The 14,149-nt window shown below is 44.9% G+C and overlaps 1 protein-coding gene across 7 annotated transcripts in view; it reads right to left on the minus strand.

Annotated features, from left to right (window-relative positions):
* Nucleotides 1-864: 864 nt before the first annotated feature.
* Nucleotides 865-14,149, minus strand: part of LOC147010441 (uncharacterized) — a 35,450-nt gene continuing 22,165 nt past the window's right edge. For 4 of the 7 annotated variants that reach the window (XM_085860039.1, XM_085860042.1, XM_085860037.1 and 1 more), the window contains 3 exons: nucleotides 12,100-12,247; nucleotides 5,109-5,408; nucleotides 865-1,442 (listed from right to left, as the gene is read on the minus strand). In XM_085860039.1, coding sequence (XP_085716165.1) covers nucleotides 1,114-1,442; nucleotides 5,109-5,408; nucleotides 12,100-12,247 — 777 coding nt within the window. In that variant the 3' untranslated portion in view covers nucleotides 865-1,113. Of the gene's footprint in view, nucleotides 1,443-3,922; nucleotides 4,836-5,108; nucleotides 5,409-12,099; nucleotides 12,248-14,149 lie in introns of those variants that run through there. The other 3 variants (XR_015052480.1, XM_085860040.1, XM_085860041.1) reach the window with 3 other exon arrangements.

The following is a 14,149-nucleotide window of genomic DNA, read 5'->3' on the forward strand; positions in this document are numbered from 1 at the left end:
CTCCCACTCTCGCATAACAATTGGAACACAACCCGAAAAACAGACTGGACAAAAGTTAGCAGACAAGGGGGGGAAAAAAAACAAAAAAAATCCCCAATTCAAAAGATGTTGTCAAAATGCCATGAATGTCCTTGACCCATCAAAATGTCCCTGAAAGTTTCATCCACAAAAGACGACTCCATGGAACCATCTCAGGTTTGGAGAGTAAAACCAGACTCGGGAGCATCGTGCCAAGAGAGCTTGCTCTGACTCGGCACGGTCTGTGGTTCAACTCCGACCTTGGTTGAGTCACACCAAATGCTTCTCCTCGGTCGATGTTCAGCATTTATAGGACAGAGCACGGACAAACCCCGGAGGAATTGGCATCGATGGGGAGGAGGGAATTCCTCCTTGATCCCGCGTTGAGAAAGCGTGTCGTCGTAAAGACGTCGATGGTCCACGGAATGTCCCAGAAGTTACGTCGCTTCCCCAAAGCTCAGTAGTTGTCAGAAATGCAAAGTTTAGCGTTCTCTCACCTGCAGTTGATGTTACAGCTCCTCCAGGATCCTTAGAGCTTGCAGAAAAAAACAAAAAAACGGAAGCATTTTAATGTTCCAACCTCAACACAATAACTTCAAATAGAATGATGGGTGTCAGCACCCGAGTGTGCATATTTCGGGGACACAGGTGCAGGGAGGTTCACTTCTGATGTCCAAGGAGTCTCTGTACGTGCCAGGACATTGCCATGTACGGCAACACAAAAATGAATATCGAGGAAGGGACGGGGTTTGAACGTGAAACAAAATTCCCATTTTAAAATTGCTAAAACACAGTGAAAGGTACGTGGTGGGGGATGAATACATTCTAGAAAAAATATGTAAAACATAGATTGTAAAATTCAAACTTTATTCACAGAATGTAAACTCAACAAGCAGGAGCAACATATATTGCATAACTTAATCTTAATTTCCAGGAAACGTAAAAGAAAATAATAGAAAACCCAAAGGGAAATACGAGGAAGAAGATGAGAACAGATTCGGTGTTGTGGGGGAGGGTGAAGAAGGCGTGGAGGAGATCCGGTGGTGGAGAGGATAGCGGAAGATAGGATGATTCAAAAGAGATCGACGGACTGAATCAGCCGGCATCTCTGGGTGCTGCCATCCGGGATAAACCAGGCGAGGCTCGCCGTTGTCTGGAATGTTCTGGTCTAAGAGGAGGATGTCCTCCTGGCGGAAATGGAGCCGCACCGGGGGCACCGGCGGGGAACGGATGGCAACTGTAGGTGGAACTTGCAAAGTGGCCCGGATGTTGTGGTGCCTGCGGACCGGGTAGTGTGGAGCCAGTTGGAAAGTACTGTAGCGTCTGACTCGGTCGCTCTGCAGGCATGATTAAGGTGAGATCAAACTCTGGAAGTCCACTGGCTCCAGATCGAATGATAGGAATCGGAGGCGAGAGCTGGGAAGCTGTAAAAGGGAGTTGGGGTGGCGTTAGAAAGGGAGGCAAAGAGATGGACATGAGAGAAAGGGAAAATGGAAAGAAGGACAAAATGATTTGCTTTGAACTTTCAAAAAACAGTGCATCAAAAACAGAACAAAACAAAACAAAACAAAAAAGTCCTTTTGTGCTTACTTTATATTCAATAGCAAAGTACATGATCTCTCCTAAGAACTTCGGAAAAGCAAAAGTTTCCTCTTCTAACAAGGACAATCCAATGGAAAGTTGACATCAAACTTGAGAATAAGGACACCAGAAGAAGATCTGCAACTCGGTCATGGCACATTCAATCAGATCGAGCCCAAAAGGGATGCTGAACATCCACAAGCAACGAGACAAGACGACAGATTCACATCCTCAGTAAAAGACTAAGCACTATGATGAAGCACCTTCCTGGCATGCAAAAAGGATGAATGAGAGGCAGGTTGTAATCAGTGGACAATTAGAGGTGTAGGTCCTCCTCGGTGGATAATTAGAGGTTTTGGTCTTAATAAGAGGACAATCAGAGATATGGGTCCTACGAGGTGGATAATTAGAGGTGTGACCTGCAGTATTTGTGCTGGGATTTTGATATGACAGGAATGGTATAAATCGTATTTTGAGGTCCAAGTACCCACGCTAAAGGCTCGGAATTTACTCTGTTTACCGAGTTGACAACTTCAGTAGCAGGGTTCACCTGTAGTGTGAAAAGGGCTTGAGAAAGAGAAAAATAAGTATTGGGGGGCGCAAGGAAAAAAAAAAAAAAAAGAGAAAGATAAAGGACAATGCTAAGCATAACCAGGGTTGTGTCGATGAACTTTTCACATGGTATCGTACATATACTACACTTCATGCCAAATATCAGGATGTACGTCTAGTCTTCTTCTCGAAAGCTTATATTCCCTCCACCTCTGCAAACAGCAAGGCCATCTCTCTTCCATACTTCTTCTGGGAAAGGGGTGTTCCTGGTCAGATGTTTCAGTTTATCGAACTTCTCCAGCTTTTAGATCTGTTGATCCAGAGAATATCGAAGACTGAACAACCACCTGGATAATGACCTTCAACCCTGGGCAAGTCTCGTAACAACAGGCAGGACCATCAGGAACACCAACTACATCTTACTGTGATAAACCACTTGCAGATGTCCTGTCAATGAAACATGAAGTCTCACTACCAACTAGAAGAGCACTCAGTAGAGCGCTGACCTCCACCAAGCTGATTAGTTTACGTTTTGTATCCCACAAATAGCCCAAATCTGGATTCGGACCTGAACTAATATTTTAATCGGCTTGTTCATGTCACCGAACCAACTCATCCACCAAGTTTTGTCCGAAGCCATCCATAACTTTTTGAGATATCGTGCAAGATATCGTTTTAGCACTATCACTCAATGGTGAAGAATCACTTGAAAAATTATCGGATCCGGATTCAGATCTTCACCAAAATCGAATCAATTCTTCCTTGTTGCAGACCCAACCTGCCCACCAAATTTCATCTGAATCTGTCCGCAACTTTTTGAGAAATCCTGTTCACAAAGAGACAGACAGACAGACGTGAAAACATAACCTCCATCCACCTTCGGTGGTGGAGGTAATGAATAAGACTGTGAAAGATGGCCTCTCATGGGAGGGAAAAGTGGCCTTGAGAGCCTTCTCCACTCAAAGTGCACAAGGCTTTTGTCTTATTTGTTGGGTTTCATGTTCTTTCACCATGGGCCAATCCTCTTCATCACGTAGAAGCTTCCAAGCCAACAGCATCAAGGATTGTTGGCATTTCCCATCATGAAGTCCACAACCAGAACTGTGTCTCCTCAAGACCTTCAGAAGGACTCAACATTCTGTTATTGATACAATGAATGTTTAACAGAAGTTGCTTACTGTGTTCATGAACCTCAATCTGGAAACAAGGAAAAGTGAAAACAAAAAGGTGATGAAAATGTAGAAAGGACAACAAAGGATAGAGGCCCTCGATTTCAGACATGAGATCAGGGCCGTCTCTCTCGACATACATCATGCTGTTGATGCAGTGTGACATCCCACATTACTCTCAAAACTCTCTGCCTATGGCATACAAGGTCAACTCCACACATGGCTGACTGACTTCCTCTACTCTCGTAATGAGGCATCAACAGAATCCTTTCATCCTGTCTCCCTGTCAAGGCTGGACTGCCCCATGGCAGTGCTCTGGGCCCAATCCTATTCATGATTTTCATAAATGATCTCTCTGTCTGGAAAATCCCCTTTATCGATTTGCTTATGACTACACCCTCTGCCATGACACCCCTCATCCTTTAGAGTTTAGACAGACAGGCAGGCAGCAGCCTCTTCCCTCTCTTTAGACCTTGAGAGAATCACAAGATGGCCAAACACTTGGAATATGTCTATCTATCCAGACAAATCACATTCACACTATTTCTGTCTGAAAGGACCGTCTGGCAACCCCCACCCCCCACCCCTCATACCCCTCCCCCAAACCCATCGACTTTCTCAACAATCCGCTTGAGGAAGTTGTCACTCAAACTCCTGCTGGGTCTCACTATCATTCACGATCTTTCTTGGGCAAACCACATTCCAAAGTTGGCCTCCAAAGCCAGTCCCTGACTCGACATTCGCCTGCCATCGTACAAAGTCATTCCTTGGCACACCTGAACTCCTATCTACGTACAAGGCATCCATTTGCAGGTTCATAGAATACTGCTCCTCACTTTTGGCTGCCACCTCACACTTTGCTCTGCTTGATGCCGTGAAACCAGGGTCTTCAAGATTATTGGTATCTCCTGCGATGAAGCTGAGTCGATGAGCCTATCACTATGCCATCACAGACAGGTCGGTAGTCTCTCGGTCTTCTACCACCTCCTTTCTGGTCTTTCACCCTCTGCCCTCTCTGCTCTGCTCACCTCCAGGTTCCTGCAGGATGCACACAATCCACCAAAAAACCCCTTCTGATGAAACTCCAAAAATCCAGGATCCCTGCTCACCTCCACTCCTTTGTTCCTCTTTTTTCTTGCCTTTGGAACCAGCTTCTACATTCTCTTCAATCTCATTATCCCCTCCAAGTCTTCAAGAAAGCTGTTCAACACCATCTCACATCATCCCCAATCCAAAACCATTCTGCCCTCGTTAACCCCCCCCTCCCCCAGCCCCTGCTCCTTCCAAAATTTCCAGTTTTTCCTTCCTGAAAGTCTCCTTCTGTATCCATATTGTCCACCTCGTATGCATCTTTTACTGCACCCCATTCCTCCCCACACCCATTCTTTGTCCAATTCTCCCTCTATTTTGTCCTTCAACTCCACTGTTGGTGTTTCACCCCCGCTCTCTACTGTTCCTTTTGTCCCGTTGCGTCCTGATCCATTCAGTGTTCCAGCTCTTCCATTAGCATCAACTCTGATGACAAAAAAAGAGGGAAGAGAACAACAATAATGTCACCATGTTCCATATCTGATCAAGGAACAAATGCAGATGCAAAAGATGGTTGCTTAAGGCCGAGTGCATCCATAGCTTTGTAGGTGGAAATTTGAGAAGAAGTTGGGGTAAGTGGGGGTGTAAAGTGATAACTAATAAATACTAAGTTATAACACCAGGAAGGTACAACATGAAATAAACAAGGAACTGTTTTCATTAAGACTGATAATGTTCAAGATTCTCTGGTGTACGCACAGTAATGGTGGATAGGCAGATGAGACTCACCCACAAGAGTCGGCGAAGCACCCTCCCTTCCATCCATGCCTGCTCCCCCTTCCTCCTCAGAGCTCGCAATGGTTTTGATGGCGTCGTGGAAGAGTGGTGCACCGCTGGGGAGTGCAAATTGGGACATTCTCGACATGAGGGACAACGGGTGCTGGAGGCTGGCCGGGGTGAGCGGAGAGAGTTCATCCTCTTGTCGCTCTCTCCCTACAGAACAGGTAGCCATGTTGCCACTTTCTGTGGTTTTCAGTAACTGTTGGAAACAGTTTGGTGCTGAACAAAGAGGTGGGGGAGGACAGGTTCGTTTGGGAGGACAATGCGATTACGAAGGTTAATTTTGGGCAAGTATCCACCATTTATAATAAAATGTATTGCTTTCGTCATCCAAGTGTGCAGTGAGGATTAATCTTTTGATCAAACTGTTCAAAGCGACAGGCACTGCAAATAAATGTCAAAAACAAAAACGTTGATGTTGATAACTTGACTTCCGGTTCCGGGTTTGGGGCGACGGCAGCTTCTCTCAGTAGTCCAAGAGCATTAGGGTTTAACCTGGACATTTTTGGTAACAAGCTGATTTTTTCAGGAAAGGTCCAGGAATGTGTGTGAAATAACATACTAAAAGTCCTCATGAATCCTCCTTGAGCGTTTTCCGCAATCCAAGATGGCGTCCAAAATGGCCGCCATTTCATATTTTTCTCTTAACTTTGCAAGTAGGTTTCCCCAAAACGCACTTTAGATGTCTAAATATATGTTTTGAAGTACAAGGAACTCAATAGAATACATTATAAGAGATGTAGAAGCACACAAGTGCCAATGCCATCACATGATTGCCATCACATGATTCTGCAATTTCTACAACACATCACAATCACAGTACTCTATAGCATGTTTACATATTGATACCTGTGAAGTTAAATTACGGATGAATCAACTCATTGTGGGGTGCCAGAATGTCTGGTAGGAATTGTATTGGGCAGAGAAAATCTCGCAAGGAAACCCGAGAGGAAAATGATGATGATAGTGGCTACTCCACAGAAATTCACTGCCATGTAATATGTGACTTGAAGATTAACTTATTTTGTTATCCCTAGATGTGCACTGCACTTGTACTGTCACAGCCTGGTAATATATTTTATCTCCTATGACAACCAGGGATGACATCTCATAGCACTTTGTATCCAATGGAAAAGGCACTTTAAAATGTCTGCTATTATTAATAATGAATGTATACTGGCATATCACAATATAGGAATGACATGACACACACAAAAAAGGAACCTTTTATACAAATACAGCATACATGTACCAATAGGAAGGAGTGTCATACACTCTCTAATTTCTATCATACTATAATTCTTTTCATCTGCATGAAACAAATAAAATGATTCAATACAATGTTTTAGGTGTAACGATAGACTACTCCACAGAAATTCCCTGTCAAGTGATATTACACAGTACTGTGTAGTACATGCATGAAGACACAAATTTTGATCATGCATTTAGTCTGGGTACCAAAAATAATAGTTTTACTTCCTTAATGATAACGGAATGTTTCAAATAGAACTCACCTCATGGTAGACATCAACTGCATCTTGTTGGTAAAAAAAGGTTAGCACCAAGTTTTCAATTTCCGAGCTTTAGGTGACGAAAATGGACCATATGGCAAATTTATGTCGCCCTGTCTGTTTAGCATCAAACTGATGGTACAATGTTTCCCTCGTAATGTCATAAGCGATTAAGGGCACACTTCTAGACTTTAACATTCAAATTGATTTGAATACTGTATGCACAGCAACCACATTTATAATTGAAATGTTTGTTGAATATTTTCAGGATGAAATATCACAGTTAATTAATTAATGATAAATATTTAAGCAATTTTGAGATAAAATTGTTGATGACGGCCATTTTGGACACCATTTTGGATTTTTGGAAGAGCTCAAACAGTTTTATTGGTACTTGCGTGCTTCAACATCTCTTAAAATGTATTCTATAGAGTTCCTTATACTTCAAAACATATATTTAGACATTTAAAGTGTGTTTTGGGGAAACCTACTTGCAAAGTTATGACAAAAAACAGTAAATATGGTGGCCATTTTGGACGCCATTTTGGATTTTTGGAAGAACTCAAGAGGTCTTATTGGTACTTGCGTGCTTCAGCATCTCTTAAGATGTATTCTAATGAGTTCCTCATACTTCAAAACATATATGTAGACATTTAAAGTGTGTTTTGGGGAAACCCGCTTGCAAAGTTATGAGAAAAACAGAAGAGGCGGCCATTTTGGACGCCATCTTGGATTGCGGAAAACGCTCAAGGAGGATTTATGAGGACTTTTAGTATGTTATTCTAGACATATTCCTGGACCTATCCTGAAAAAATCAGCTTGTTACCAAAAATGTCCAGGTTAGGGCCTATTTTGACCTAATGCTCTTGGACTACAGTGGTCTCTGCCAACTTTCTCATAGTTAAGTTTCCAGTAGTTATATGTCAGGTTTTAACTGTTTGTTTTCTCACCTCCATGTTTACTGTGATGCGAGTTCAGTTTTGTTTCAAAAATCGTGCTATTTTGAGAGTTTTCGTCGACCTTGTCTTATCGGGTTCCTTGAGCCGACTCGTCCTTCCCATCGAGGTGTATGATCGTTTCCTTTGTATTCTCTCCCTATTACCTTCAATTTCTATTTTCCCCACTTTTCCCAACGTCCCCCATCTGTCCCTCCCAATGGCACCCTCTGTTTCTTGTCTTAAATTTTTTAAAAAAACAAAAAAAACAACAACCCTTCCTCCATAGCGACGAGTACCAATCCTTCTTCTTCCCCCTTCTGCCGGCACACCATCTTTCTTCTATTGGAGCTGACACTCAACATTACCTTCATGATTTCTTCCCACAACCTTCCATTCCTGAATCTTACCTAATCTTCAAAAATCCATAAAAAAAAAAAAAACAATAATTTTTCCTTGTATCCTTTCTCACTACACACCTCCTGTAACCACGCGTCTCTCTCCACCTTCTTCCTGGTACTTTTCATTGATCTATCAGCTTCACTCTGCGTTTACCGTTCCAAATTCACCATACACCTCCACGATTTTACTTCAACCTTCCCTTGTCCGAATGTTATGCATTTCTTATTTTAAAAATAAATAAAATAAAGACATAAATTCACTTTTAACTACACACCTCCCGTAACCACGTGATCCGTTTCCACCTTCTGCGATTACCAATCCAAATTCACCATTTACCTAACAATTTTTTTCTTAATCCTTTCCTTTACCGAATCTGATGAAAACTCTCTCAAAAAACAATAATAATAATAATAAAAGCAATCTCTTTTAATGCTTCATCTTGCTCTTTCACACGTGTGGTTCTCATTACTGTATCATAATGCACTACTCTTCTTCTATTTCAACAGACTGCTCTCAATTCGACCTTTCCTTCATACCTTGTCAAAAAAATCCAACTGCTACATCGTTTTTTTTTCTCTCCAATCTCAATTTGCCTTCATTGCATCCATCAAGAAATGTCTATAGTCGCATCTCTGACCTAAAAAAATTTAAAACCCCACTTTGCTATGTATGTTCGCTTTCCTTCAATCGTCATTTTTTTTCCAACATCAGTGCAAATTCATCCCTCGCACCTCCCCCTCTCAAGGCAACCATCATACTCCTCCTCCAAGCTTCCCGATCACCTTTCTCAAAAACGCCCCCCCTCACCTTTTCCCTCAACTCTCCCCACTCACCCTTCCCACTCCATTCACAAAGCTTCCTCCTTCCCCTGCCCTCTCTCCTCCATCTCATCACTCTACCTTTTCAAATCCTCAACTGCCTTCTGCTCCCTCTCTTATTACTCCCAACTGTACCTCAACTCAGCACCACAGGGCCTTTTCTCCTCCTCATCTCGCTCTTCTGCAATCGCCCACACTCTTTCAACAACTCTCCTTACCTCCCCCCCCTCCTCCCTTGACCTCCCCTCCCCCCTCCCCTGCACTCAAAGCTTCCACCCCTCAGTCGTCATTAACAGTGTGGACCTCAAATATCCGGGCATTTGCTCAAACCTGACAAATCTTTCCATACAGGTTGCCACTGACAAACCAGGAATAATCTGCCTAACAGAAACTTAAATCCCTCAAGATGTCTCTGACTCCTAAGTATCTCTCCCTGGTTACTCCCTCCTCCGGTATGACAGACCTGAGCCTCATCCTGGTGGAGGATATGCTCTCTTCATCAAAGACTTTATTCCTCACTCTCCATACACTGCCCTCACTCCCCCACACCCCCAGGAATACCTCTGGCTACGGCTTCCCTTCCACTTCCACCTCATGTTCATATGTGTGCTGTACCATCCACCAAACAGTGATGACTCCATCTACACCTCACTATCTGAAAACATGGACCAACTACTATCCTCTCATCCGAACTCTCACTTCCTCATAAGTGGTGACTTCAATTGTCATCATGCCAGTTAGCTCAGTGTGGGTACCTCTCTCACCTGTCATGGCACTTCAGCAAAAGACTTCTGCGACTCATTGGGACTGACTCAATCGGTCAACTTTCCAACCCGGATCTCAACCCACGGTACTCCATCTCTTCTGGATCTGATTTTGACAAATTTCCCTGAAAATATCTGCTGCTCTTCCTCCACTCCAATCGGTTCTTCTGACCATGTGCTTGTCAAAGTAAACATCTCTGGCTGTTATTAGAGAACCACCTCAGCACCGTTGAGTCTGACATTTCATTCAGGCTGACTGGCAGGGTCTCCAAGCAGCCATCAAACTTCAAGACTGGTCTCCCATCTCTACTTTCTCCAACATCAACTCATCCTGGGAATTCTTTCAAAGAAACTTGCTCTCTCTCATGCACATATTTATCCCCTCTCGTCTTCAGTTATCCTTCCCTTCCTCCCGCCCATGGAACACTGAAGCTTGTGGCGTGGCAGTTGTCCTGAAACAACTTGCCTTTGCCTTATGGAAAGCAAACCCAACTGAGGGTAATCTCAGTTCCTTCCATAAAGCTTGGAACAGTGAGTGTGTGTCTACCCTCAGGAGAGCCAGAAAACAGCATCTTTCAAATCTCAAGTCTGGACTCTCAAACCTCTCTCCCTCCTCCAAATTCTGGTGGTGTCTACTCAAATCTGTTTCTGGTGTATGGTTCCCCCTCCATCCCCTCCCTAACCTCAAATGACCACACTGCTGGTACCGCACATGAAAAGGCTCAATGCCTAAACTCGGTGTTTGCATCTGAATCTTGTATCCGAAACCCATCGCTTTCTGTACCCACCTGACCCAGTCGCACCCATCTTTCCCTGGACTCTGTGTCCTTTTCTCCTGATGAAGTGGAGAGTTTGCTGTCAAACCTCGACTCGGATTCTGCAACCAGTCCGGAGGGCATCAGCCCACGTGTCCTAAAAACCGGATCCACTGCTCTTGCTCACCCTCTCTCTGTTCAATTCACCCTATCATTTGCTCAAGGTCAAGGTCTTTGCTGATGACTCCACCCTCTGCCGTACCATCTGTCATCCCTCAGATCGACAAGCAGAAGCTTCTTCACTTTCTGCAGATCTGGATAAAGTCACAAGCTGGTCCAACATGTGAAACATGTCTTTCAATCCTGACAAATCTCACACTCTACGTCTCTCCGAAAGGACCGTTTAATCCCCCCCCCCACCTACTTTCTCAACAATCCTCTGGAAGAAGTCCTTTCATTCAAGCTTCTGGTTCTCACTATCTGCCATGATCTTTCCTGGGAAAGCTGCATCTCCAAACTGGCCTCCAAAGCCAGTGGCCGACTGGGAATCCTCTGTCATGAAAAGTCCTTCCTCGGCCCACCTGAGCTCCTGACCACATACAAAGCTTTCGTTTGCAGCCTGAAGGAGTACTGCTCTCCCTTCTTGGCTGGTGCTCCTGCCTCTCACCTTTCTCGGTTTCACGCTGTGGAAACCAAGGCATTTTGGATCATTGACATCTCCTGCGATGAGGCTGAATCTTTGAGCCTCTCACTCTCTCACCGCAGGCAGGTTGGTGGTCTTTCTGTCTTCTACCAACTCCTCTCCGGTTTCACACCCCCCTCCCCTGCTCTGTCTGTGATATCCTGGGAATTCTTCCCTCCCCCCCCCCCAATATTTCCGCAGGACGCTCAGCGTCTGTCAGCAACCCCCATCTGGTAAAACTACCAACATCACGAATCACTGCTCACCTTCACTCTTTCATTGCTCTTTTTTCCCGCCTTTGGAATAAACTCCCACACTCTCTTCAATCCTATTCTTCCATCCAGGCCTTCAAAACAGCTGTTCACTACCACCTCTTATCGTCCCCCATCCAAATCCTCAAACTTTTCTACCCACGTTAATCCACCCCAAACCCACCTCCTTCCAATTCCCTGCTTTCCTTCCTCAAAGTCCCTGTAATGTCCATCTTGTATTCCCCATGTTCCCCACCCCATCCGTCTCCGTTCCACAGATCTCCTAATGTCTCTGTTCCCCACTGTTTTGTCCTTCCCTCTCCCGCCCCTCTTGCTTCATGCCCCCCTTGTTGTGCGTTGTGTGTTAGCTCTCATACAAGTCTCCACAACGTTTTCAAAATAAAACAAAATAAAATAAAATCCCACTCTTCCCTCAAAGTCATCAAAACAGATGTTGACCATCATCACTCATCTTCCCTATACAAAACCATGATCTTTTCTACCCCTGTTAATCCATCCCAAACCCACCTCCTTGAATCAAATTCCCTGCTTTCATTCCTGAAAGTCCCTGTATTATCCAGCTTGTTTACCCCATGTACCCCACCCCATCCCTCTGCCTTCCACAGATCTCATGTCTCTGTTTGTTCCCCCACTGTTTTGTGCTTCCCTCTCCTGCCCCTCTTGTCTCCTGCTCCCTTTGTTGTACGTTTTGTGTATTAGCTCTTATACGAGCCTCAATATTGTATGCAAACAAACAAACGAAAAACAACAACAACGCCTTGACAAACTTACCGAGATTCATCAGCTGCTGGCTCTCTCTGCTCGGCCCCGGGCTATGAATGGGGGTTGGCATGGGGCCGGGAGATTGGTGGGGGGAACCGCCCCAGGCAGGGAGAGAGCCTGAGATGGGAGAGTGGAGCAAGGAGGGGGAATGGGGCAACTGGAGAGGGGATAGAGAGAAAAATGAGTGAAATAAGGGAAAATCAAAACAAACAGGAAGGGCACTCAGTAAAGTGCATACCTCCACCACGCAATGCCTGAACCACGAGAACATATCAGGCCCAATACATTTTTGAGATATCGTGCTATATATCGTTTTTGGCCCAATCTCTCAATGGTGAAGAATAACTAAAAATTCTAGTAGTCGGATCCGGATCTTCACCAAAATCTAATCAGTTCGTCCTTGTCACACACCCAACCCATCCAAAAATTTTCATCGAAATCTGTCCACAACTTTTCGGTTCACGAAACAGTCAATGAACCACTGTTTGGTTGCAGCGCCTCAAGCCCAGCCTTCCTGTTTGTGATCTCATCATGACGGGCTTGCTGGTGCGAGTACGATAAGTGTTGATAAAATTGTCACTTCCACCTTTATAGTATTGCACAAGCTCAAGCCTTTGGAAGATCCCAAAAGATTGATATATGCTCTCGATGGCACATCGGGCTTCGTGAGCCTGGCAATGGGGACTACAACAGAGGACCCAGCCAAAATAGCCATTGACGCAGCATTCAAGCGAGCTCATTTCTAGGATGATGTCACACCTAAATTACTCACTTTTATTCACCTACTATAGCTGTAATCTCATGAGATTATCGTGCCCTCGAAACTTTGAATGAACTGAAGAGAACGTGTTTTCTATTGTGTGCAAATTGTTTTTGGGACATGGCATTTTGAATGGCCTTTTGTAGGGCTGGGCGATATCTCGATAAGCGGTTTGTGACGGTTTTTGGAGACCCCGGGGAGGCACATACAAGACACATAAAGGAACCCTCATGTAGTTATCTCTGTAGTACAGTATATTGTGTCGCTAAATTGACTCTCCCCATATCAGTGAAAAGGGAACATGCATTGTGTTTGTGCAGGAATCGAATCCCATTGTGACTGTGTGCGCTCTCACACTCACGCACGCACACCTGGTTTGGTTGACGGTGGCGCTGTAGGTCCTGGGCACAGCCAATGGGTTTCACCTGGACACAGGACAGGCCAATAGGAGGGCAAATCCCTGCCAGCCTCGACAGCAACCACGGGAACAGAAATCGCAGTAACCCGAAAGGAAGCTGTACAAAGGCCACACCATGCTTCCACACAGCTTATAAAAGCCAGAGTGGAGCGCAGATCGGAATTGACGCATATGGGATTCGACACAAACGAACTGGTGGCACGAGAGCAAGCTGGTGACCGCAGAGCAGTGGACGGCTGTTGGAAAGTGTGAGCGAGCGAGGTTCCGAACAGGGAACGGGCCCGGCGAGTGGAGAATTCCCAGACGCGTTTGAAACTACACAATGACTCACTCTACCTATCTCTTGCTTTCCCAAAATCTACTTCGTTCACTTTGGACGCATTGAGCATTAAACGTGCCAACGGCTCTTTAGAGCACTGACTTGCACCTCACACTGTTTTCCTCTAAGCTACGCACAGACAGCACCTGCACCTCTCCCTACACGTTGCATCACACTACCTACTCTCCTCTTCTTTCTTCCCCTCCCCCCTCTTTTGTTGGGACCAACGTAAACCCACCGGCTTGCGTACGGTGACCGAGAGGCTGCCAACACACCTCGTACTTTTCTCTTCTCTCCCTAGCCCCTTTCCTTACCTTATTTCCCCAGAATGACTGAGGTGCCTGTGTTGCACAACTGTGACTAAGTAACTGAATAAGAAGGGCTTCTGTTCTCGGGGTAAGAGCTTTCCTTTTGTGACACTGCCTTGTACATACGTGCCTTTTGTTAACTCTATAAACCATTTCCCAAACTGTCTGATTGCAAGTTTCCATTGGTTTGACATGGTGTGACGTAGTAACAGGGAGTTCACCCCTGCCACAAGTTGCACCGGTACAGTCATCAC

This window comes from Eptatretus burgeri, chromosome 16 (assembly GCF_056783735.1).
Source record: "Eptatretus burgeri isolate ZD-2024b chromosome 16, Ebu_testis_v1, whole genome shotgun sequence".
In the NCBI taxonomy this organism is placed as follows: domain Eukaryota; kingdom Metazoa; phylum Chordata; class Myxini; order Myxiniformes; family Myxinidae; genus Eptatretus; species Eptatretus burgeri.